General features: G+C 44.4%; 1 protein-coding gene across 1 annotated transcript in view; it reads right to left on the bottom strand.

Annotated features, from left to right (window-relative positions):
• Positions 1-26,298, bottom strand: part of qsox1 (quiescin Q6 sulfhydryl oxidase 1) — a 118,117-nt gene that overhangs the window by 21,803 nt on the left and 70,016 nt on the right. The window contains exons 7-10 of the mRNA XM_078561558.1: positions 18,639-18,770; positions 17,034-17,163; positions 8,241-8,363; positions 4,207-4,363 (exon numbers count right to left, since the gene is read on the bottom strand). Coding sequence (XP_078417684.1) covers positions 4,207-4,363; positions 8,241-8,363; positions 17,034-17,163; positions 18,639-18,770 — 542 coding nt within the window. The remainder of the gene's footprint in view (positions 1-4,206; positions 4,364-8,240; positions 8,364-17,033; positions 17,164-18,638; positions 18,771-26,298) is intronic.

Raw genomic sequence — 26,298 nt, 5'->3', positions numbered from 1 at the left:
TTGGAACTGGCTTAAGGAAATAAAATTGGAGTGGACTGAGATTTTCCAACTCAGAATGAAAGATCTACAATAATTATGCCCCTTATTCAGGGAAGAGCTTGGGAAGATTCAGGGACTGCAAACTAAAATCCACGTGGATCCCGGAGCAATCCCCAGATATTTGAAGGCGGTGCCAGTCCCCTATGCATTATGAGAAAAAGTGGATATTGAATTGGACAGGCTGGAAAGGTTGGGAGTCTTACAACCTGTATAATTTTCCGAATGGGCAGAGCCCATCGCTCCAGCACTAAAGCTTGACCAGAGTGTGCGAATATGCGGAGATTAACAAAGTGGCCAGACTTGACAGGCATCCTATACCGAAAATTGATGAATTGTACTCCAAGCTGGCAGGGGAAACCGCATATATGAAAATTGAAATGAGCCAGGCTTACCAGCAAGTCGAGCTAGAAAAGGCCTCTTGGGATTTTGTGACTATCAACACACATAAGGGTTTATACCAGTATACCCTTTGGAGTCTCATCAGCTAGCGCCATTTTCCAACGGACTATGGAAATTGTGCTCCAAGGTCTACCCCATGTGGTGGTTTATCTTGATGATGTCCTACAAACTGGACTAACTAATGAAGAACATCTGGCTAACTTGGAAGAGGTATTGAAGCGTTTCTCACAAGTATGTTTGAAAAGCGAAAAATGTATCTTCCAAGCAAAAGAAGTGATTGCCTGGGTCATAGGCTTGACTTGCAGGACCCTCACCCAGTGGAAGACAAGGTGAGAGCTATTCGTGAGGCACCAGCCGCGAAAAATGCTACAGAACTCAAGTCCTTCTTGGGAATGGTTAACCACTATGGTCGTTTTCTCCCAAATGTGTCGACAGTACTGGCTCCATTATACAGGTTACTCAAGAAAAACCACAAGTGGACTTCGCAAGCCCCATAACAACAGGCTTTTACGGCAGTAAAGCAGTTACTGCATTCATCAGCCCTGTTGGTACATTTTGACCCCCCGAAAAATTGAGTTTAACATGTGATGCATCCCCTTACAGAGTAGGAGCAGTACTCTCCCATCGGATGACAGATGGCTCTGAGCGGCCCATTGGCCACCTCTCAAGAACACTCAGTGTGGCAAAATGAAGATACTCACAAAAAGAGAAAGAAGGCTTATCCATTGTACTTGGCGTTCCACCAATAAATCCATGGTCACCGCTTCACCATCATATCCGACCACAAGCCACTAGTAGGCTTGTTTGGGGAAGATAAGGCAATAGCCCCATCGCCTCGGCACGCATCCAAAGGTGGGCACTGATTCTAGCTACTTATGAATATACTTTTATCCACCGGCAGGAAGCCAGATTGCCAATGCCGACGCACTGAGCCGATTACCCCTGAAGGACAGCAATGTGAACGTCCCCATTCCTCAAGAACTTGTCTTGTTATTAAACTTTCTGGATACATCACCAAACAGATCAGAGAATGGACCAGCCACGATCCAGTTTTGTCTCACTTCAGGGAACAAGCCTTTCAGGGATGGTCTAACAAGCCAAAGTCAGATGAAATGAAGCCCTATTTTAACAGGAGGTACAAGCCCACCTGCCAAGATGACATCTTACTGTGTGGAGCGAGAGTCATTGTGCCTCCCAGAGGAAGACAACCATTATTGATAGAATTGCATAGTGCTCACTCCGGCATTTCCCGAATGAAAATGTTGGCGCGCAGCTACTTGTGGTGGCCAGGGATGGACACTGAAATCGAAAACATGGTCAAGAGCTGCATACAGTGCCAACAGGTGCAGAAATTGCCTCCTTTTGCTCCACTGCGTTCGTGGGAATGGCCAGAAGGCCATGGGTCTGCCTCCACGTTTACTATGTGGGGTGTTTTTTGGGCACAATGTTCCTCTTACTTATCGATTCCCACTCCAAATGGATGATGTATATGAGGTGCAATCGCCTACATCTGCCGCCACCATAGACAGATTGCGTCAGAGTTTTGCGATACATGGGTTACCAGAGATAGTAATGTCTGATAATAGAACGGCATTCACCAGTGGGGAATTCCAAAGATTTACAACTCTCATTGGCACAATACATGTCAAGACCTCGTCATACCACCCTGAATCCAATGGATTGGCCGATCGAGCCTTCAAGGCCGGAGTGAAAAAACTAGAGGGGGACCCTATAGCAACAAAATTATCTTCCTGCTTCTTGCTCAGCTATAGAACCATGCCACATACAACCACCGGTATTGCCCCATCAGAGTTATTAATGAAGCGATGTCTCAGGACACGGTTAAGCCTCATGAGGCCAAATTTAGGAGGGAGAGTAGAGAGAAGTCAGGAGGCTCAGAAAAATGAATGCGATTACCACAGTTGTGAAAGAAGCTTCACTGTACAGGAAGATGTTTTCGCGAAGAACTTTGGAGATGGGCCCAAATGGCTACCAGGTGAAGTCAGTGCACTGACCGGACCCCTGTCCTACCACATATCAGTTGAAGATCAGATAATCATGAGACATATAGATCACCTCAGGAAACGGGAAACAGATCCACAAGAAAAGTGCGCCAAGCATTCTCGTTGGAGTCTACACCACAGTTAGAAGGAACTCCTCTTGCTTTGGAAGTATCTGTAGAACCCATTGAGCCTGAGAGAGTCGAAGAGGCAAACTTGCAGGTTCCTACTGGGGAGCCTAGTGGACAGATAACTCTTGAGAGGGAGGCCTCAGATAAACCATCGGAAGTCGTACAACTACGATGGTTGACGCATTTGAAAAAGCCTCCTGAGAGACTGAATTTGTGAACAGTTCATTTTTGTAAATAGTTAATATATTGTAAAATGCACTTTCAAGTAAAGGGGGAGAGGGGTGTGGTAATCTGAGGTGTATTACCCTTTAAGAGACTGTGAGCAGATTGACCACGTGACGGTAAGACCCAATAGCTGTGTAGCGCGGGCTACCAGGTTAATGTTAGTCTAGAGTAGGGACTGGCTGGAGAAGCACACATTATGTTAATGCACTGTTGTTTGTGTAAATAAATAGTATGTGCTTCATTTCATATCGGTCTCTGCGTCTGCTGTATATTGTAATCGACTCACCTGCCAACAGATAAGCGTACAACTGGTTCGCAAGCAAAGTGACCCAAAGTTAAAACGTTACAGTGTGGGAGCAGACCCTGCAAATCTGGTGAGTGGCGCTGGGGGAACATGGTTCAGCAGCAGAAGACTGAGACCTCCATTGTTTGTGCCACCTTCATACACAACCAGTCGGGAGCAGAGGAAACAATCTGACATGCTACCTGTGGAAGGGGAGGTGGCTCTTTAAAGCAGTCATATCCCATTGGGTGGAATAGCTGTCAATCATCAAGTCAGGTAAGTGGGTTAAAATGACAGTGGGTGCAGGGGTTAGGGTGAATACGGGTGGATGGGTTTGGGTGACTGACTGTGGGTAGCGGGGTTTAGGTGACTCATGAGGGAGGATAAGGGCAAGTGTGGGTGGAGGAGTTTGGGTGAGTGAGGGCGGAGGGTATGGGTGATTGAAGGTGGAGGGTTTGGTGAGTGATGGCAGAGGATTTGGGTGAGTGAGGGTGGAGGATTTGTGTGATTGAGGGCGGAGGATTTGGGTGAGTGATGTCAGAGGGTTTGGGTGAGTATGGGTGGAGGAGTTTGGGTGAGTGAGGGTGGAGGATTTGTGAGAGTGAGGGCAGAAGGAGTGAGGGTGGAGGGTTTGGTGAGTGAGGGCAGAGGATTTGAGTGAGCATGCGTGGAGGGTTTGGGTGACTAACAACACTGTGCAGGAAGTGGGGATCCCGCTACAGTCTAACCAATGTAAACACTGTGCTCTGGTGGTGAATCTCGCATGTCACACTTTTAAATCTCACAATTGGCATTCCTCAGAATTTTTAAACCGTGAAACCTCTATTACAGCTCCAAACTCCTGGAGCTTTGGTTTCTTCCCCAAAGGATTAGTATTAATATTAATACCTAGTATTAATAGAATGTGTATCCTCAATTCACAAGTTTTACAGGAGTTTTACAGGACTCCTTAGACAAGGCCTATGAATAAAGCCTTTTCCTAAACTAGAACCAAAAATGTATTTTCTTTTATCCAATCTTGAGGATTCCTATGGGTGACCACCTATATCTCAGCCATCCATACAGCCATCCTTCTTCTTTAGGGTAATAGACAAATGACATATAAAAATATTGAAAGATGAAGCCTTACTTTTTCCTTTGTGTGCCATTGATTCATTGTATTTTGCTGCCTGCACGGTCAAGAGATGGAACAGGGTCCAGACAGAGCATGGGTAACCTCGGAAGTGAGGCCTGCTGCCCTGGCAACCCACCCAATTCATTCCTTCGGGTAACAATGCCCCGGTTGTCTAGGGAACAAAGAAGAAAATTAATAATGATGTTACTTTGACAGTTTTAGAACATGTGTGGTGCATTTTCTACATAGAAATATGTTCAGAAGCTGACATTCAGGTATCAATGGGAACATGCATAGGCCTTTCAGCCCCTCAAGCCTACTCCACCGTGCAATTAGCTCATGCCTGATTTGCACCTCAGCTCCATTTACCCACCTTTACTCCACATCACTTAGGGAAAATTTTTCACTCTTACCTATATTACAGATTTGCTAGAATGAACTTAAATATATTACACCAGACAGGAGTAAGTTATTCCTTTTACCAGTTGTGCTCTGTAATAAATTTGACATTAAGATGCACACGTGCAATTGAGCATCAAATAATAGTTGCAGTCTGAAAGTTGGCGTATGCTTTCCTTGCACTGTACTGTCTCACAGGCACAGTACCAGTGGAGGGAATAATTCCCTCCTACTCATTGTACTAGATAAAAACTCAGATTGCAACCTAGCCATACTATACTGCACAGGAGTGTGTTCCATTCACTCAGTCTACAGAATGGAGACACTGAGACACACAAGAGCTGTACAGCACCAGAAGGGAATGAGTTGTTCTCTTTTACCCAGTCTATGCTGTGAATATACAGCCACAAAGTCACATGGAAACTGTAAGTAAATCCCTAGCAATTGATCTTTACAGGGCCGGCCAAACCTTGGCCCGCGGGCCACATCTGGCTTCTGACAGCTTTTCATCCTGCCCTCGAGCTACAATTGCGTCCATAGAGACTTGCCAGATCACACAAGGGGGTCCAGGAGATGTTCTGAGAAGCAGGAATTGGAGGCTTTGAGAGGGGAAGGAACAGATTACCTCCTTTCATCTGTATAGAATGATCTTTAATGAATGACAACAGAAAATGGTCCCAGGTAAAGCCAAGGAATGGTGGCAGGAGGCAGGCATTTTGTGAGGTGAGAACAGTGTGCAGCTGTCATGTAAGGATAGAAGTGCAAATGGAGAAGCACTGAGAGCAGCACAAAGATGTATAATGTAAATAGCCCTCTGATTATCTCCTGGTTTCTGCTAACTTGGTGTTGAACACTGGTTCAGATTTAACTGAAGTGGTTTAAAGTGACAGTGCACATTGTATAGGCAGGTTATAAAAGTTACCAGTACATATCAAGTATTTTCATTGATCAAGCAAACCTTTTTGATGATCTGATTTCAATGATTTATTGATCAATAATTATTTCATCCCCATCCATAATACCAAAACAGCTTTGGGGGAAATCTGTATATCTGTTATCTGTAAGGATATACCAGTTTTCTTAAAATGATTTTTGTTAGTACAGAACATGAGAATTGCTGAAAAAAAGAGACATATTGAAGCGTTTTGTCTTACACTCATATTGATATTCTTGTGTAATTTCCTGATAAGGGCAAGTGCCAACCAAGCAGCAGTCTCTTCTCATACAGTATAAATTGTTGTTTTTCCCTTATATTGGTGTTCTTGTGAAGTGTCCTGATGAGTGCAAGATGAAAAGCTTTGACATGTCTCTTTTTTCAGCAAAATGTTTTTTCTTAAAAGCATTAGTAAAATGCTACATGTTTAAATGCAGCACTTTCATATTACGAGTATTGTATACTAGGGGTACAGTGTCCCACAGCTGCACGACTGTGGACTTGTACTGCCAATATTATGACCTCTTTTTATGTGCCATCCAGATGTTGACAATGAGAGTCAACCACATGGTGTTATTTACAGGGAAGCACGGCAGGTTCCCTTCTCTGAAGGGGATTACTAAGCAAGTTGAAGTTTACAACAATCTAGCAGCTTTGATGGCCATTTTTCTCTGGTAATAGCCCACATATATTATCAGGTGAATTCAAGTAAATTCCACAACTTGGAATTTGAGCTCATGACCCCTGGGCTTGCTAGTCCAATAATGTTCTATGACACTATTTTCATATTGTATCAGATAACAGAGCAGAATGGTCATTCATAAAGAGTTTCCAGACCCCATCATAACATTCAATTGTTTCTTAAATGGTTCCAACGGCTTTGGCTCCACTATGCTCTCCAAGAATCCATTCCAGGTTCACTAATCACTGTTTTAATGAGAAAATCCTGCTGGTATTAGTAATATTTTTTTCTTTTACTAGTCTCCTTGTCCTACATTCACAGTTTAGTTTGATGTAATGATGTAGTGTAAATCTTCTTATTCCATCGCCTTTACTATCTGATGAGCCAGGAGTGTCAATGTGGTTCCGTTGGTAGTGTCTTGTTTTTTGTTTCAATGCTGCACACAGGCTATCGACATTGTAGCTGAACTAACTTTATTGATAACACATTTTCCTAACTTAAACATCTATCTGCAGTAACTGAATTCTATCAAGCCAGGCTCCAACATGTGCTATCTGACCTTCAACTCCCAGGTCAGGTGACCCCCTATCTGGTACAGCGTCCGTATAGTATCTAATACTGGAGTCCACTACTGCAATCAACTATTATCATGACAGGTAGTGCTCTTGCCTCTAATTCAAAAGGTGTGGGTTTAAGCCCTAGTCCAAGATTTGAGTATTTAATCTAGGGTGACACTCCAATTCAGTAGTGAAGGAGGTGTTGGCTTTCAAATGAAACAATGAACCGAGGGTCCATCTGCTTGTTCGTGTGGGTGTAAAAGTCATACTATTTGAAAAACAGCAGGGAGTTTTTTTCCAGTGTCCTGGCCAATATTTCTCCCATAACCATCAATAGATACCTGACCACTCATTCATGTTATCTTTGTGGAACAATGATGAGTAAAAGTTAGCTGTTAGTTGCCTTCATAACAACAATGACTACTATGATTCAGAAATTGTATGGGACTTTCTGAAGGGATGATCAGGTACTTTATTAATTCACGCTTTTTCTTTATAAGGGCACACCTCAGGTGCCTCATTTTGAGGCTGAAAAGACAAGTTTTTGAGATTGTTTTCATAACTCAGTGTCTGTTTCTCAGGCCAAGTCTTGTGCCTTTTCTCTGAATTGGCTCCATTGTTTGAAAAACTGTCTTGTGTCTCAGTGATCACTGTTTTGTTTTTGGCTTTCTAGTTCCGTTTGCATGCGTGCTGGCTGTAGAGTATAGAAAGAGTAAATGTGTAATGTCTGCATGGTTCTTTCTTAACCAACTCTTGAGTTTTGCCATCTCAGTTTCCCACTTGTCCAGAAGGTGTTGACCCATGGTGTATCGATTCTGCCAGTGATGGACATCCTAGAGAGCAAAAAGGGTTTGTAACTTTGGCTGCTTTTAGCACAGTGCTGTGCTGGGGGCGGGGGTGGTGTTTTAACCAATTCTACTACTCCTAGCTGTTTCCCCGGCTAATGCAACAGCTACTCTCCAGGTCTGCACAACTCAGTTCTGCACTCAGGGGTGCATCCAGTAGCTGGGTCACCGGATAGAACCATGACAAAACCAACAGGTTTGAAAACACAAGCAAATTGGTGGTGGCAGGGATTGCTGAGCAGAGAGAAAGGAGCTATATTCTGTACTGTCTGGGATGTGCCTCATGAGAAAGAACTTACAGCATAATAATAGGCCATTTGGTCCAACTGGTCTATTCCAATGTTCATGCTTCATACAAGCCTCCTCCTACCCCTTGGAAACAAACCCTATTTACATGTCCTTCTATTCCTTTCTCTCTCACGTACTTATCTGGTTTCCCCTTAAATGCATCTTATCTATTCACCTGTGGTAATGAGTTCCACATTCTAACCACTCCCTGGGTAAAGAAGTTTCTCCTGTATTCCTTGTTGAATTTATTGGTAACTACCTTATATTTAAGGGTCCAGAAAGAAAGAGCTGCACTATAAAATGGAACATGATCCATGCACTCAATGCATCAGTAGGCAGCTTACCCCCTTCTTGTTGCTTAGCACATCCATATAAGCATTGTTGGAGATTGGTGCCATGGTAGCATCTGCCAGCCAGGAGTTAGTGATCTGAAGCAAATTCACGACAAAGGGTCGCCCAGGAAAGAACTAGAGGAAGAAAGAAAGATACTTTAACAACTATTCAGAGGAAAAAAAAAGCTTACTTGTTTGGTCACATATACAAAGGGCGGGATTTTCTAGCCCTGCCTGTCACCAGGATCGATTGGTCCTGCTGAAAAAGCCAATGGACATGTGGCATTTGGCTGGGCTGCCGAGTCTCCCAGAGTGGGTCCTGTCACGATGGGGCTGGAAAATCCCGATCTAAGTCTACTCACAATTTTGATGCATTTCACAAGGTAAATACTGATGACTAAGCCCAGTTAGCCCATCTGTCTAAAAGGAGAAGCCAACAATGCCCTCATCATGGTATCCAACCTACTTGTGAATGACATAAAGACATCCAGTGTAGGAATCAAGCAGTCCCATATCAGACTCAATGTATAACCTTCTCCGAACCCAGTGTCCCTTCACCACAGGACATGAACGTGGCATTTCCAATTCCCATACCAGTCTTCCTAAGGCCCTCTGAACTCAACTGAATTCACTGCCAATTGTGAACTGAATGATGGGTCAGTTCTGTTGTGGACTCATGCCCACTAGAAAATTGGGTTAATTCCATATTGAAACCTTTACACTGTCAGGAAATAGCTGAAAACTGATTGTGAACAATGGAAGCTGACAGTCTGTTAGAATGTGTAGTTTGTTAAATCATTCACACAAATACACCTCAGCTCATCAGGGCAAATTACATTTTTGAAGTTTATCCAAAAGAGTCCACATGATATGAATGTAAAGTATGGATGCTACATAACGCATCAAGAAACCACACACGGGGCAGTGTGTCAAACCAGGCCCATGGTAGGTATTAAAAGATAGAGAAAAGTGTCTTTCACCAACTCTGTGTCACAGGGCACTAGCTCAACAGTAGATGGCTCGAGATTCACTCTCAGGCATGCCCAACATGGTGTACAGTGAATGCAGATGGACTGGTGCCTGGGATTCCCCATTTGGGGAATGCCTGTTTTCAAATGTTTGATTTAGAGATTACCAAATGGAGATTGGGAATGTCCCTGCAGTGGGGAGATAAGTAAAAAAAAATGATAGACTGATAGTCCCATTTAAACTACAGGTCCAATAATTTAAACAGAATTCCCTTGATTGGCTGTATGGCTATGAGGATAGTTAAACCTCCTATTGACATTCCTTTGCTTTCTCTCACTGGGTGTTTTCTTGCCTTGTCAGCCAGCTTTTGGGCACACAGACGCCCAGGCCAATTACAAGAGTTTCCAAATTGTGTTAAAGGACCAATTAAGATAAAGTTTCCATTCGACAGTCATCGATTGTACACTCCCTGCCCCCAGTTGGGCCACACCCCAATTACCCAAGTCCAGAGAGCCTCATGTGTGCGCAAGATACTTTGCTACTGATACCCACTTTAGAGATGAGTAAGACGGCAGCACAGAGTTACACTACCGCCTCTGCACCGCCTTGGGCTAAGAGGAACTCTGTTCACATCCGAGGGCAGAGTTTCTGTTCCGTTGCACCGGTACTTCCAGAGTAACTTGCGAAATTTATTGGGCCAGGCTGGTGTAAAAGATTGTAGAATTTCGAGTGTAAGTTATGGCCAGTGTAAATCGTGTTTCCGTGATCTTTTACACTGTTTGAAAAGACAGTGCAGTGGAAGCCAGCCTGCCTAAAGCTCCCAGGTTAAATTAATCGCATGGTGAGTTCTGCTAACTGTGCCCATTTCAGACCTTCAGAACTGTTTTTATATTAGCTGCAAGAGCAGTAATAGGCACATTTAAAAAACTATTCAATTTACTAAGAACCTGGCTATTGTCCAGCAGCAAACTAGTAAATGGTTCTTTTTTTAAAACTTTTTTTAAAGTCATTTTCAGCTATTTTGAATCGGGCTACTCACAGGCGGTGGACTAGGCAAGCTTACTAAAAACGCTCTTTCTTCTGTATTAATAAAACTGCACCAAGTTATCACTCTTAAATATACCAAGGAATATTTTTTATTTGCAAAATAAAAAGTTGCATTCTGAAAACTCTGCCCAGTTGCACCAGTTCATGGCACATTTTAGATCTTTGGGAATGACTGAAGCAGAAACTAGAACCATAAAGCCGATTCAGAAAACAAGTGCTAGTTTGAGCGCAATTTGTATCCGGATTGGCAAAAGGGACCCAAAATGCAAACTTTACCCCCTGATTCTTAATCCTTGGCGCTGACTACATGGATTGGCTGAGTTCACACAACTAATGACAAGGCCATTGATCCTGGCAACAACAGCACATGTCGTGAGAAAATGTTACACAGAGTGGAAACCCAGATGATTTGGCAGAGGAAGGGGCCATTCAGCCTCGGGTGGCTACTTCACACGGATGACAACATGACACTGTCCGCTTGAAACCACACAAGATGACAAAAATAAAAGGCATCTCACGTAAGGCCCAGCAGTACATGAGGGAGCCTCAGCATCCCTCCCACCAGCAGCTTGCAAAGTATGGACAGGGGAAGGCCTCGTCTTTCTTCACTGACAGTACGCCAGCTTTTGACACTTCAGTGTGCTGCACCTTTTATCAAGAGAAGCGAGAGAGAACCACTTGGGGCAAAGGGAGATGCAAATTTTCTTTTAAATGTTTAACTGCCTACATTTTTTAAAATAAGGAACATTTTGTTTTTTATTTAACGGCTCCTGGATCTCTCCCCCCACCCCAAGGAAGTTCTCGTTATTCCCTATTTGTATTCTGCTGGTGACCACGCTAAACACTCAGCTCTGGGCTGAGATAAAATCACGTCTGCTTCAATCCAACAACCACGGCCTCCAAGGACCCAGAAAATCTACTTCTGTTCAATAACTGCAACTAAAATTCAATTAGTATCAGCACAGAGACAAACACCACGGGATCTGAGAACACTCACCACAAGAGGGTAAAAACAAGATTACCACGGCTTACTGAGCATCCTCTCTCCCCTCCAGCGGCCTACACCTAAGCCTGTGACAGAACCAGTGGTCTCAGTCTGAGCTGCTTGAGTAATAGGATTTGCAAACCTCTCACAGGGCAACTTGTACTCCATCTGTTTTCTTGCTGGTAAACCCTGCATATGCATACACATAGGCACACACTTGCGCACGTTCTCTCTCCCTCTCTCTCACACACACACATACACACACACCTGATATTTATATAGCATCTTTAGTGTAATAAAATGACAGGGGCAAAGTATAAAATTAAGTATTACACTGAGCCACATATATTAGGTCAGATAACCAAAAGTTTAGTCAAAGAGGGAGATTTCGAGAAGTGCCTTAAAGAAGGAAAGGGAAGACAGAGAGGTGTCTACGGTAAGGGTGGAGTTGGGCCCAGGTGACTGAAGGTTTGGCCACCAACTGTGCGGTGACTAAAATTGTGAGTGTACAAGAGGCCAGAATTAGAGGAATCCAGATATCTGGGAGAGCTGTTGAGCTGGAGGAGATTACAGAGATAGGGACGGCAAGGTCATGGAGGGATTTGAAAACAATTATGAGAATTTTAAAATCAAGACGTTTCTTGAGCGGGAGCCAATGTAGGTCAGTGAGTACAGGCGTGATAGGGCAATGGGACTTGTTGCAGGCAGCAGAGTTTTGGATGGCCTCAAAGTTATGGAGGGTAGAATGTGGGAGACCAGCCAAGAGCACATTTCAATGATAAAATGAATGTGTGTGAAATTATGAGAATGTGCCAATGTTTCTTGAAGGAAAGTCAAAATGCCACCATTTTGTCTCTGCTTCCTTCCAGGTTTTCCTCAGAGATGTCAGCAAGCAGGATCAGCTGCCTTGTCCTGGAACTCTTCTGCTCTGTCCAAAGCTGATCAAAACCTCAGCCAGTTCTACAAGCTGAATCCAAGCTACTCAGTCCCATTTGGTTTCCTCTTCCTGGGCTTTCTGCCTCCTGCAGTCACTTTCCCAACTTACCTCAGCCAGCACCCTGAAAACAATACACTTTCCTCATTAACATAATTTTGTTTGCTGTTCCTCACTGATGTCTGAAAATTCACTCTCACTAACCACCCCTCCCTACTTTCCCTTCCTTTCATTTCTTCTCCCATCTGCCTCCCCTCCCTCCCTTGAAGGCATTGCCTTTTAATAGTTTGCAGTGCCAGAGAGGCCAAATGCACCTCCTCAAGTGAATCTTCATGTCGACTGGCTATTTTTTTTTTCTTAAAGCGGAGTGGAGGGGGTGGGGGCACCACAGGAAGCCCAAAGTTGTCTACAGCCTTCACCTACAGACGCACCTCCCATGGGAGGCTACCAAATAATGCAATGTGGATCAGCATCTCTGGCCATTTTACCCCCAACCCTTAGCAAAAGGGTGTGGAGGCCAACGCCACTACTGTTGTCCTGGCCAAGATCATAACATTAAAACAGTGACTTCAACATCTGTGCAGTTCAATATCCACAGTGGGCAGTGTGTGCCAATGAGGACTATGTTTTCAAAAGTGGCAGATTAGGAAGTCCCTAATGTGTATTCCAGTATCAGCTATTAGCTGTGCGACTCTGTAATAGCACCAGTTGCTTGTACCGTTGGACCAACAACTGCCATTTATACAGTTCCTTTAATGAAAATAAGCATCCCAAGGTGCTTCATAAAGGAGAAGCCAACAGTAGGAGATTTAGAAGATAGAAAAGGAAGCATTTGAGGCGCCAAGTCAAGAGGTGATGAAAGCACGGATGAAGGGTTGGGCAGCAGTGATGTTTGGGCACAGCCAAACAAGGAAATTGGTCTTGAAGCTCAGGTCAAGATCAAACAAGAATCTGCTGGGGACAGCAGAAAGACACTTCAAACAGCTACTGAACTACTGAAGTATCCTGAGTTTGCACAGTCACGACTGAGTAAATGCCATCTACCTAATCCCTTCGGCGTGAACACGATTGTTGAACTGGCTTGTTGAGGCAATATCTACGGCTATATCACTTCACTGCCCCCTTCAACTTCACTGGCTGGACACACACTAAGGCCAGTCAGTGAAACTGAAGAGGCTTGGATGGGGTGGTGGGAGTGGGGCAATAAACTTGGAAGGAAGTAAAGAGGTAGTTCTTGTGAATGCAATGGCAAATTTTGAGAGGAGGCAGGGCTTGCGTTTGCTCCATTTCACCATATGCTGCAAACGAATCAGCTTTCTGTACGTCTTCACCCTCCATTGGTGGCTGTGCCCTCAGCTGTCTTGGCGCTAAGCCCTGGAATTCCCTCCCTAAACCTCTCTCTCTCTCCTCCTTTAAAACACTACTTGAAATCCTGCCTCTGACTAAACTTTAGATCAATAGTGCTAATATCTCCCTATGTCTTTCAGTATCAAATTTGGTTTGACCACACTTCGGTGAAGCACATTTTACTATGTTAAAGATGCTATACAAATGCAAGTTGTTGTTGTTGATGAAATAGAGGAAACCTAGCCAGCACACAGGGACAAAGTGCAAGAGGCTAGAATTAAGAGAGGTGGTGCCTGCAAGGTATTCACATTTGAGTGACATGTTGGCTTTTAAATGGGATGTTAGCAATCTTGCCCTTTGTAGTTTCTGTATATTTTTCCTCTTATACAAACACATTTTTTTCTGACAAGACAAACCAAAATATTAGCTTTGAAAGTGTGAAATGAAAACTGCGTCACATCCTTTTCTATTTGTTGACATATCAAAAAGCTTTCCCCTCTAGACTTGAAGGGCTTGTTACCGAGATCAGACTGACCTCCCTGAAGAGCTGGATTCCTCTTCTCTTTTCCTTCTGAATCTTTTTCCTTGTTCACTTTTCCAGCAGACAAAACCCATTGCTATCGGCTAATGTCCTTTGTATGTGACTAACGACCCTGCAGACAGCGGCTGAAAAGGTCAAGGCGTCAATTCTGTGACCACTTACCGGTCGTCAAGTCTTGATAAATGGCTTGACTCGACAGGTCAGCTGGAGGAGTTGGTGGAGGATGGGCACCTTGGGGGTCATTAGCAGCGCTGCTGGTGTCCCAATAGCCTCCTGCCAGGACACAGAGCTGCCTGGCTGCAAAGGTCATGTGTGAGTGGATAAGTGACAAAAGCTGATCACTGTCACACAGAGGTGGAAGAACCAGTTACCCCGGGTATTCCTGCCACTGAACTTCATCCACAAAACGAGGATAGGACGGGCCAGTGTCAGCAACTGGAAGCTCTGGTATCCCTTACCCTAACTCAAAGGCTGGGGTTCCAGACACCATGATGGAACTGCATTTGCTCCTGGACAAACATCATCGACTCAGAACCCAGCCTGTCCCTTTGACTCCGGAGTTATACTACCGAACCGAGCAATATTGAGGCAATTCCATAACCACTTGGCAGTGAGACTGACTGCGCACGTTGTGGCTGGACTACTGAAGCCTGTGTGAAATTGGGCAAAAGATCATTTGCATTAACTCTCGATTCCAAGTCATGATAGGCTGAATGGCCTTCTTCTGCATTGCAATATACTATGGCAGGAGAAGATAGGTTGGGCTGGAATGGTTATGTGGTAGAAAACTAAATTAGTGGCACAGATGCTGTTTTGCTGGTCATCAACTTCCTTCTCAGTCCCCAAGACTCATTACTGTCACTTGGATACTTTCTTGTATGTTATGGGGCGCCTTGTATTCATTACTGAAGCTTTATCACTAATGCTGCTGGTACAGAATAGTTGCGGCATAGTAAGTTATCTTGAATGTTGGCCTGCAGCAGAGTTCACCACCCTTGTGGCAAAGAAAGTGAATACAAAAAGTGGGGTTGCAGGTTAGCCTCTGAAAAGATCAGCTATCTCGCGGTCTCGCACTCCCGGGGAGAGAGGTGGTGGTGGAGCCCTCTGAGATCCAGCTGTGCCACACCTGGCAGTGTGATCACGTGATGTACCAAAATCATTAGCTTCTTCAGATCATGGAATATAACATACAATAGTTCAAAGGCAGTTGGAATCATTTCACAGCCCAGCGATGATCTTAACAAGAAAATCCTGTCTTAATCACTGCAACACAGCCTCCAGTGGCACTGCCCATTAGAAAGGGGAAGCTATTCAGGTAAATAAGAAAGTGGATTGTGTGTTGAGTGAAAATATTCGATAGAATTCTGGAAAATGATTGATTGCCGCTTTTAACCACTGCAGGTTTGCCTCGATAACAACAATGAGTTCACCTCAAAGCAGTGCACTGGCTGCAAAGTGCTTTGGACTATCCTGAGAATGCAAAAGCTGCTTTCTAAATGCAAATTCCATCTTCCATGCAGGTTTATAAAGAACAATAATTGTTTCCCAGTTCTCATTAAAAAAAAATATACAGGTCCTTCCTCTGGAACGACCCCTGACTGCTTCAACAAACATAAAACCAGATGAACAAAAATTCCCTCACAAAAATGGAAAAGTTTACTCCGTTTTCATACTTCTGTACAAAAAATAGTCTTCAAACCTAAAAATGGTTTCTCATCTTTATTCCGTCAGAAATTTTCAATGATTTGGGGCTGCAACAAAAAGAAAGGCAAGCTCTCGATGGTCAGTTTTATTTTCATTAAAAATGTTTCTCAAATCTTCCTCAACCGATATCCAAAAATGCGTGTTTTAGATTTCTTTGAATCTATGGCTCAAATCTCGTTTTCAAATCATTTGAAGTAAAACAAGGGCGGAGAGGCCATTTCCTGGCCGCAGCAAAGACAAATTTAAACTTGCACTGGCCAAAGTGTGAAGGCTATCAGAGATACAAAGGATCATATTCAAGGCACTTTAATTAGGCTACCATGAGAGTTGGAACTTTGTTGATGTTTTCATTCTGTTTGAAACCTTATTTGGAGTTGGTCGTCAGCAGACGGCAAGGAAAGGCGTGGAAATTATGAACAGTTTTTTTTCTGTCTGTTCAAAGGTGTTTTGAGCAGTTTCATTTTTGCTTCATTTCTAGATTTGGGTTACTCCTCGTGTTTGATTTGTTGCCGATTTGCTTACATTTGACTTGCACATCTGCTAGCTTCTAATTATTGCTTTTATTGGTGCTTTGGGAAAATGAAACTTAAATGAAGTGCATGCGACACAAGAAGGTATGATGTGAAAAACAAGAAGTAATGGTATTTTATCAATTTGTCATATAGATTCAACATAAATAGTATGAAAAGTGTCATGGTTATTTGGACAAAAAAAAATTGGGGAAAGATTCATTCGCATTCAACTCTACTATTGAACTGAAAGTCTCAGGGTAGGGCTCTGTCAGTCTTACACTGCAATATTTGCTCTCCCTTTCTGTGAAAATCATTACTGTTACACAGTCAGTAGTCCAAACAGAATTAATGTAAACTCTACACTTATACAGTAACCCTTACCCTGCTGAACAATTGGGAACCTCATACAGGAACGCAGTGAGCAACAAACAGAAACACCACACATTCCCTGCTGAAAGCAATTCCTTTGCAAAGTGCTCCGGCACTATGAAATCCTATTGTGATGAAAACAGCAGTCAAATTCATCTGTGAGTAACTTCTCATTCCAAGAATTAAAAGAATATAATGGATCCACCATAATAGTACTCTCAAAAGTGGCAACCAGAGAGAAGGAAGCAATGTGAAGTATTTTCAAGTGATTAGATTAACATCTCCCATCCCAGCCCACAGTTTGTGTGACCTTTTTACTGCTTTATTCAGAAGCACTGTTGAATTTGACATAATTCATATCCCGGTGACTCATGCCCAAACTCACTGTCTAACTAACCTTTGTGAGCAGACCAATGAAATGATTCAGAGCAGTGAGGGCCTTTCCCGACAGCTCCTGATGTGATCCCACCTCCACTTTGAGAGCGTAGTAAAGTGCCGATTCCAGGTCAGCCATGTATATTTTGGAACTGCAAACAGAAACACAGGCAAAAGATTAATGGTAGTTACAACACCTTGACACAGAGAGGTAGATGCAGTCACACCTTGACACAGCTAGAGGGAGGCAGTTACACCTCCATACAGCGAGATGGATGCAGTTATACCTCACCACAGAGAGAGAGGTACAGTTACACCACCACACAGTGAAAGGGATGCAGTTACACCTCAAAAGTTGAAGATTGAGCTCTTTGCTGTAAAGTGTCATTGATCACAGTCAAGTAAAAAGCTTAGCATTTATATTTAATTAAGAGATCGTTTTTCCAGTAATTCATGCCAGTTTTAGGCCCAATCTCAAAAAATAAAAATAGCTTGTGGGTGTTATACTCTTTTCCTGAAGCAACCACAGAGAGGTTTGCCGATGCTGTAGCAGCTGTGTCGCACTACGCAGTCCAGAAGGATCAGAGTTATACCGCTTTCATGTTCTAACACTGGGGGTTCTATGGAAAAGATGGGCAGGCTGGCTGCAGGCTTCTGGGATCACTTGTAATTCAGGAATAAGCCTGGCATGGGAGCCCATGTCCTCAGCTTTGGCATCATTGGAACCCAACCTGTGCATCCATCCACGAAGACAGATTATGCAGAGTATCTGGGCAAGGCTAATATATGGACAATGAATCTAGCTTTGCCAAGCTGAATGATGCAAGGGTTCTGTACACTAGTACAACCCCCTCTAGGACCAGAGTTTCAATCAAGCCTAAGTTGAGACTGTTTCCCCATCCAACTCTGTTTTGGATCTGTTGGGTCTTCTGGACATTTGAAAAAGGAAATGCTAATCAAAAGCCTGATTTGTAAAACAGAAGTGCACATTTAATTTCTTTTGCTGTTGTATGAGCTGAAGCTATCGCTCATTGGCGAGGTTCTTGATGCATTTTAACTAGCAGTAAAGTAAGCATTAGATCAGCCCACTGTCCAGTTCTGGGTTTGGCAAATAGGTGTCAGCCCCACCAGAAACTGATGGCCTGACAGCTTTCCCTCTCTGTGAGCTGACCACATTGAGACATCGCTCGGGGTCCCTTCACCATGGGGGCTAGATTTTACTGGGCTTTCCATTAGCCAAGTGCTGACTCTGCACAGCAGCCAGTGGGAGAACCTGGCCACAACTACTTGATTGGTGTGTGTGTGTGTGTGTGTGTGTGTGTGTGGGGTGGGGGTGCTGGTCAGCTCCCTGTAATGCCAGCAAGGGGTAGTGCAGCATAGCCATTGCAACTCAGTTTCCACCAGCAAGCTCAAATTTTCACCCTGCTGTAACCCTGCCCCCCCCGCCCCCCCCGCCCCCCCCCACCCCCCCGCCCCCCAACCACCTCCCTCACCCTTTAAAAGACATCAGCAACTCAACTTCAAGTGGGAATTCAACAGGACGCTGGTTAGAGGGGAGGCAGGGGAAGGGCTGAGAGGTCTATTGCTGCGCCACGTCACATCCCTCCAATCATACAAAACATCGTACCTGTCAAAGTCTCTCCATGGTGGAACTGTGGTCATATGTGTCGAGTTCAGTTCAGCCAGCTTGTAAGCGCCACGCGTCACCCCTGGTAACCGGCGCAAGTGATACGTGTAGAAAGTACGTGTTGGCATTTTCCTGTGGATGGGAAAGCAACCAGTTTCAGCACAGAGCACGCTCATTGTTTCACCTCAACCCTCACCCTTTAGCAATAGAAACATTTCACTTCAGGTTCCGCAGGATCACTCATGCTCGGCAAACACCATTCCCCGGGTTGCCACTCAGCGCCCATCACTGGCAAAGTCAGCCTGCTAATGGACGGCAACACATGTTAAGAGACAAAGGGAGGGCCCTTCACCAGATCTGAGCTGAAAGTCTGGAAGAAGGGACGGTCTGGGGTTTGAAAAAGAAATTTTCTGCTCAGCCTGACTTTCTTCCAGAGAGGGAAAAAAAAGAGTTCCAGGACCCGTGTTAGATGCTCCCTCCCATCCTACACATTGCAGTTGGACACTGGGAGACTGACAGTAATGCATTAGTAAACTCACTGCATATGACCCATGAGGGAATGTAAGGCAAGATCTGGGAGAGAGAGAAGGGATGTAAGGCAAGATCTGGGAGAGAGAGAAAACTGGAGAGATGGATAGGTTTAGGAAGGAAATTTCAGAGTTGAGGGGTCTTGGCAGCTGAAGACAAGGCCACCAATGGTGAAGCAATAACAATCAATGATTTTGTCCACTCTATCTCTCTAAGCACCTCTAGCTCGACAATACCCCACCACAGGCACCCTCCCAGTCCTGTTTTCAAAGTCTCTATTCCTCAGTGACCAGCCTCTAGTATCCCTCCTGTTTGTCCCACTACTGGTGACCAAGCCTTCAGCTGCCCAGCTCAGAATCTACAGAATTCGCTTCCTAAACACGTCAGACTCTCCATCTCCCTCTGTAAAACCTATCTATCTGACAAAGCTTTTGATCGCCATTGCAAATGTCTTTGGTTCTATGTCAGTTCATTTCTGATCATCTCTCTGTGATGTACCTTCGATGATATAGGCACTATATAAATCCAAGTTGCTGTTGCTTGCCCCATTCCATTTGCTCCACTTAATTACCAGCCACCACCAATACCTGTGTGTCACACTGCCTTTCCTGATAGTTACAGTAATGTATTGATTGTGCTACTAGAATAATATTCTAGATAAATACAAACTCAAATCCCACCATGGCAGTTTGAGAATTTAAATTCAGTTTTCAAAAAAATCTGAAGATAAAATAAAGTTGCCAACAGTAAAATTGACCTTGTAGCTTTCAGAGTGCCATTAAAAACCCAACTAATTCATTTGTATCCTTTAGAGAAGGAAACTTGCCGCCCTTACCTGGTCTGGTCTATATGTTACTCTAGACCTGCAGCAACATAGTTGACTCTAAACTACACTCTAAGGTGGTCTAGAAAGTCGTGCAATTATAGTGTCAGCCATGGCTCAGCTGGTAGCACTTTCACCTCTAAGTCAGAAGGCTGTAGGTTCAAGTCCCACACCAGAACCTGTGCACAGAAATCAAGGCTGACACTCCAGTGCAGTACTGAGGGAGTGTTGCGCTACTGGAGCTGCCACCTTTTGGCTGAGATGTTGCACTGATGCCTCTTCTGCCCTCTCACATCCCATGGCACCACTTTGAAGAAGGGCAGGGGAATTAGCGTCAGTGGCCAATATTTATCCCTCAATCAACATCATGAAAACAGATCACGGAACTGTCTTTGGGAGCTTGCTGTGCGCAAATTGGCTGCCATATTTCCTACGTTTATAGCGTTTCAAAAGTGCTTCAGTGGTGTAACACACTTTGGAATGTCCTGTGGCCATGAAAGGAACTGTATAAATGCAAGCCTGTTTTTCAAACTCACTACAAAGTATATACTCTGCTGTAGGTTTAAAAGGCAACCTAAGCCCACCTTTTCTGGGCAATAAGGGATGGTCAATAAATGCTGGCCTTACCAGTAAAGCCCACGCCTGGAAAATGTTATCGAAAGTTTTACACCAATGTGTTTGATGCTTAACTGCCCTCTGAAGTGGTTCAACAAGTCACTCAGTGTATCAAGCCTTTCCAGGACAAATATGTATGGGCATTAAATCCTACCTTGCCAGTAATGCCCACATGCACCCCAAAAGACCCTGAAGGACACATAGGGTAATAACACTGTTGATGGGTGGCAGTGTAAAATGGGACAGCCACCTGAGATACATCTTTTCCAATGTTTAATGGAAACATGAAGAGGGACAGATGCACAAAGTGTGGCTGATGCGATTATTGTCTGCTTTTACACTATTGGTCAAAGTTAAAATTACCTCCACAGGTGTTGGGGAAAGAGAAGGAGACAAACATGCTCAAATAAATATCTGTTTGAAAAGAGTTACTGGCCGTTGGAAAGTCCAACACTGGTGACAGTAAACAGAAGGAACGAGAAACAGAAGGAAAGGAGGCAGAAAGAGGAAAAGTGAGGTGAAGCAAGGAAAGAAAGGAAAAGCCGAGACAGGCAGACTAGAGAGAGAGAAAGCGATGTAAAAATGAGAAAAGAAAGGTACAGAGAAAAACAGAACAGTACGAAAGAGAAAAAGATGCAGAAAAAAAAACGAAAAAAGGGAGGGCAAAGAGGCAAGAAGCAATGGGAGGTAGAGTAAAGTAACTGGGTGGTCTTCGAAGTTTGAAAGGGGCAGTGCCCAACTTGCCCCTGCCATTAATTCTCCATGACCTTGCTGCCTGATATTTACTGTTCTGTTTAGCCCCTCTTAAAGACACACGCAGGGCTGTAGATCTGTTTAACCATGAGCAGATGGAGGCCTCATACTTGATCACAAATAATTTTCCCCTCCACTAGCTCTGAAGAAAGCCTGGCACTTTGATAATGTCATCAGCACCATCCAATTATCCCCGGCGTCTGTCACAGGAGACAGTGGAAAGGGATGCTGTGGCCAGGGACAGGCTTACACTTGACTTTAGCTTCTTCCCACATCTGTCCCTCAGGCTCTGATGAAATTCTCCCTGGCAAGTCCCATTTACCAAAACGTGGCGTGCTGCCCCATTGCTCCTCGCACTGTGCCACCACTCAGCTCCACAGCATTAATCATCCATTCACAGAGAGAACGTCCCATCTGCTTGTCACTTAACTCGCCGATCGCTCCAGTTGCCTCTGTTCAGTCACCCGGAAAAACCCTATTGTTTTCATGCAACAGTTTGGAACATCTTCCTATTGTGCAAAAGTCGTACAGTCTCCTGTGCATATTCCATGCAGTGAGATATTAACTGTTTCGGACTCAGAAACCAAAACCACCAGGAAACAAGCTGGATAGGGAAAGCCAGATTCTCACTTTAGCTGTGGCCCTTCATCACGCAGCTGTGGAAAGAATTCTTTGTTTAAAAAGAGTGAGAAATGCCTGTGTTTGTACAATTCTCACTCATTGCCCCATCCCCTCAGCCCAAAAAGTTTGACATGTTCTAGTTGCTGGTTTACCTTTTTAAAAAAAAATAAATTCAGCCACCTGATTAAAGGTTTATAGGAACATAGGAACAGGAGTAGGCCATTCAGCCTCTTGATCCTGGTCCTGCCATTCAGTGAGGTCATGACAGAGCTGCTCTCTAATTCCACACACCTGCCTTTCTCCCATATTCCTTACACACCTTTGGTTAACGAAAATCTATCAATATCAGATTTATAAATAAACAATTGATCTCATGGAGAAATGTTTCTGAATCTCAATGCTGAAAGGCCTGGCTCTAATTTTTAGACTATGCCTCCTAGTCCTAGACTCCCCTACCAGTGAAAACATATTCTCCCAATCTACCCTAGCTGCTCCCTTACATATCTTGAAAGCTTCGATTAAATCGCCCTCTTACCTTCTAAATTCAACCAGAGTCTGTGTAATCTCTACTTGGAATATAATCCTTGCAGTCTAGGGCTCATTCTGGCAAATCTACACTTAATCCCCTTTAAGGCCAATATATCCTTCACGCCCCAAACTGCTCACGGTACTCTAGGTGAGGTACCTCTCCCCAACCCCAAAACCCCCTCTTAAATATTCTTTTTAAGCCATGGTTTAGTGGGCAGCCCTCTCGGCCCTGAGTCACAACCAACATACATTAAAGGTTATCTAGTCCCTTCCATGTTGCTGTTTGTGGGAGCTTCCCCGTGTGCAATCTTGGCTGCCTCAGTTCCTACATTACAGCACTGATTATTTTGAAGGGGAGCAGGGGAGATCTCCCGCCTCAACCCACATTACTAAAGATAATCGGGCCATTATCACACCGCCATTTGTGAGAGAGCTTGCTCTACACAAAGTGTCCCCCATGTTTCCGACACTACAACAGTGACTCTTCGGAAGTATTTAATTGGCTGCTAAGCCTGTTGGGACATCCTGAGACTGTGAAAGGCACTATATAAATGCCAAGTTCTTTCCTCATTATTTCAGCAAGGTCTTATTTGACAGGCATTTTGCTGTAAACATGGTGACTACACGCTCCACCTCTCACAGATCAATTCCAACACAAGGTTGACAATGCAGTGACCCTTGTCCTCTCCCCTCATCTTTCTCTTCCTCAATGTAATGTGGAGTAAATCAAAATGAAATGGCTGCTTTTCTTTACTGCAATTGGCTATAAAGCAGAGGGGTATGGAGGAGAGCCGGGGCGGAGGGGGTAGGGTGTGGCAGACGAAGTGGGTGGTGAATATCAGTTAAGTTTCCTGCTCCTGATCAGCACCCCCACCCCACCCCCTCTGAAATGTGTCCACATTGAGGGTTTCAGGTTGCTCAGGCTGTGCTGCCCTACATGGTAACACTCAGTACCAAGGTGTCCTGATGCTTCTGTGAGGGCCCATGGGTTTGCTTATGTGGCATCTTTCACTGTCTCGGGATGTCCCAAAGTGCTCTCCAGCCAATAATTAATTTTCCAAGTGTGGTTAACTGTCATAATGCAGGAAACATGGCAGCCAGTTTATGCACAGCAAGCTCCCACAAGTAGTAATTTGATAATGACCAGGTAATCTGTTTGAAGGATGATGATGATTGAGGGATAGGCATTGGGTCAGGGCACACAGGGGATGACTCCTGTGCTCTTCTTTGAGTAGTGCCATGGGGTCTTTTACATCTGCCAGTGAGAGAGCAGAGAGGGCCTCAGTTCGATCTCTCAACCAAAAGATGGCACCTGCAGAGCAAATGTCCACCTAAACTTTGTTGTCAAGTCTCTGGAGTGGATCTTGGACTCATGGCCTCAAAGGTGAAGTGTTGTTACCCACTGAGTCATCGCTGACACCAGGGGGAAAACATTAATTAGCACGCCAAGTGCCGATCTCAGTCACCTAATGGGGAGAATAGATAAAGTGACTAATTTATTACTACTGGGTCTAATTCAGAGGCTACTTTTTCCTGCCTGTCTTACTCACACTGGTTGACAGATGGCGCTGAAGGCCCTGGTAGCTGGCTGAATACCAGCAACCCTGCTTTGCATCACCATCAATTCACAGAATAGTTTAATCATTGAAGTTTATTTTACAAAACGTCAGGGTGGCAGCTACACAGCAACAATTTGTTACATTATGGAGCAATAATCTTGCCCATGATCCTTTCAAGAGGAGGTATGCTCACCCTGTTGTCAAGAGTTTCCTGGCATCTAGCTTCACAGCAGCATTAGAAAGGGATCAGGTGTAGTTTTTGTGGCTCTCTCTGTCTGTTTCAATGGTGCATTGCTGAAAACAATTGGGAAAAGAGAAGAGAAAAACACATATACGCATGTTCACATGCATGCATACACAAAGATCCAGGTTTTCGTCCCCGGGTCAGGTGGTCATGAGTCGGAAGACTTCCCAGTGTGGGCTGAAATAGAAGTCGGGGCGAGGAGCCCCAGACGAATGTCGAAGCTGCCAGGAGCAGGGGTGTACAGATCTGGTACAAGGCCTGTCTCTGCGATCTGACACTGCGTGTTTAAATAAATAAAAAGAGAACAAAAAAAAAAGCACGTCTCCAGCCCTCACACCCACACACTCCATATACCTCCATCCATCTGAACCTATGCCAACACATGTCCCTGTACCCACCCCCTCCATGGTCCCTCATACTTCCAATGCCAACTTAGTGCCAACTCATGGCAAACCATACCCACCCCCACCCCAGACATCACCCTTTGCCTTTAGCCCCTCCATGCACACCCACCTCGTATTCATGGACCTTCCTAGGTAGCTTTGAGAGCTTGACAATTCCTTAGCAGCTGTACATCTCCTTGACAATTCCTCGATAGATTGACAGTTCCTCAACAGCTGGACAGTTCCAATGAGTTTTTGCATAAAATGCGCATAAGCATATTTAATTCTAACAATCCAAAGGGTGCCTTACCTCTCCCAAAAGTGACCCCGAACCTTATCCAAAGGGGTACATTATCTCTCCAAAGGGGCACCCTGGCTATCCAAAGAATTCACTGTGATGAAGCCAAAAATACTTACCTAAATCAGCAGTCACATTCTGGGAACTACGGACCCCAGTGGGCCTCGGGCCTTTCACACATGTGCTGGCCAGGGGTGCTGCACACGCGCAGTTGGTGCTTTTTCTTTCTTCAGGCCAGGAACCAGCCGTGTGTGCTGACTCAGAAGAGAAGGAGGAAAAAAGTGAAATGGCGTGAAAAGCAGGTCAGGTGACCTGAACTGGAGTGCCATTTGAGAGGTGTCCTTGGGAGCAGGACACAGAGAGGGGGACAGAGAGAAGGTCCCAAACCAAGAAGGTGGTACCAAACTAGGGAGTGGGACATAAAGCGGCCCCAGAATCTCCCAGGGAAGGGACAGGTTCACAAACTAATCAGGATAAGTAAAGTTAAAAGAAAGAGGCAGAGAAATAGGCTCTGAATTAAAGACGGAGCTGCAAGGAGCACAATGGGCTCGAGAGAAGCCCTTTAGATCCAAGGAGGCAGCCGTAGGCTGGTGACTCCTTATTGAGGACCTCTTAGAGCAGTGATGTTCTGCTTGGCATGACCGAAGATCTGAAATTGCGCTTGGAAGATGAGGCTTGAATGTACTTGGCGATCCAGGGGAAAGGAAGCTCGGAAGGGGAGATTGAAACCCTGGAGATGGGCCCTTGTTGAAGCCATCCGAGCGGGAGCAACATTAGGAGAACATTCCCAGGCAAGTCTTTCAAACGTGGAGATTGGAAACCCTCGTGAGAAAGACAGAGTTTCAGTGAGACCTGTTGGCACACGGTGTGACAAGCATCTAGGTGGGTTGTTGAGAAATCATAGAATCTGCTTTGGTCGCATCCGTCATTTACTTTGGAGTGTGGTGTGTCTGACCACAGTTTGCCAGTTGGTTCACGTGTTCCACATACTTACCCTGAATATTAGAGTATAAGATAGCTCTGGTAAATTGCTTTATCTTTCCAAATTTGTATGTGTCTGTAAAAATATAGCTGGGGTGAAGAAATCGTGAATATTTGAATCATTTTCTTGTGTTTATATTGAGATTTTTCCCAACCTTTCTGTCTAGAGTAACATGGTTCATTTTTCCTGTTGAATAAATGTTTTATTCTTTGTGCTAAAAGTTCATCAGCAGACTCCTGTGAATTTGTTCAGTAACCTGCCTCCACGGGTTTCAAAAATAGAGTTAGGATCTATCAAGAAAGGTACCCCTCTGGGATCTGACTTGT

The sequence above is a fragment of the Cetorhinus maximus genome, chromosome 17 (genome assembly GCF_964194155.1).
Source record: "Cetorhinus maximus chromosome 17, sCetMax3.hap1.1, whole genome shotgun sequence".
Lineage (NCBI taxonomy): Eukaryota > Metazoa > Chordata > Chondrichthyes > Lamniformes > Cetorhinidae > Cetorhinus > Cetorhinus maximus.
The sequence above is the reverse complement of the archived record's forward strand: the minus strand, read 5'-3'. Positions and strand labels throughout refer to the sequence as shown.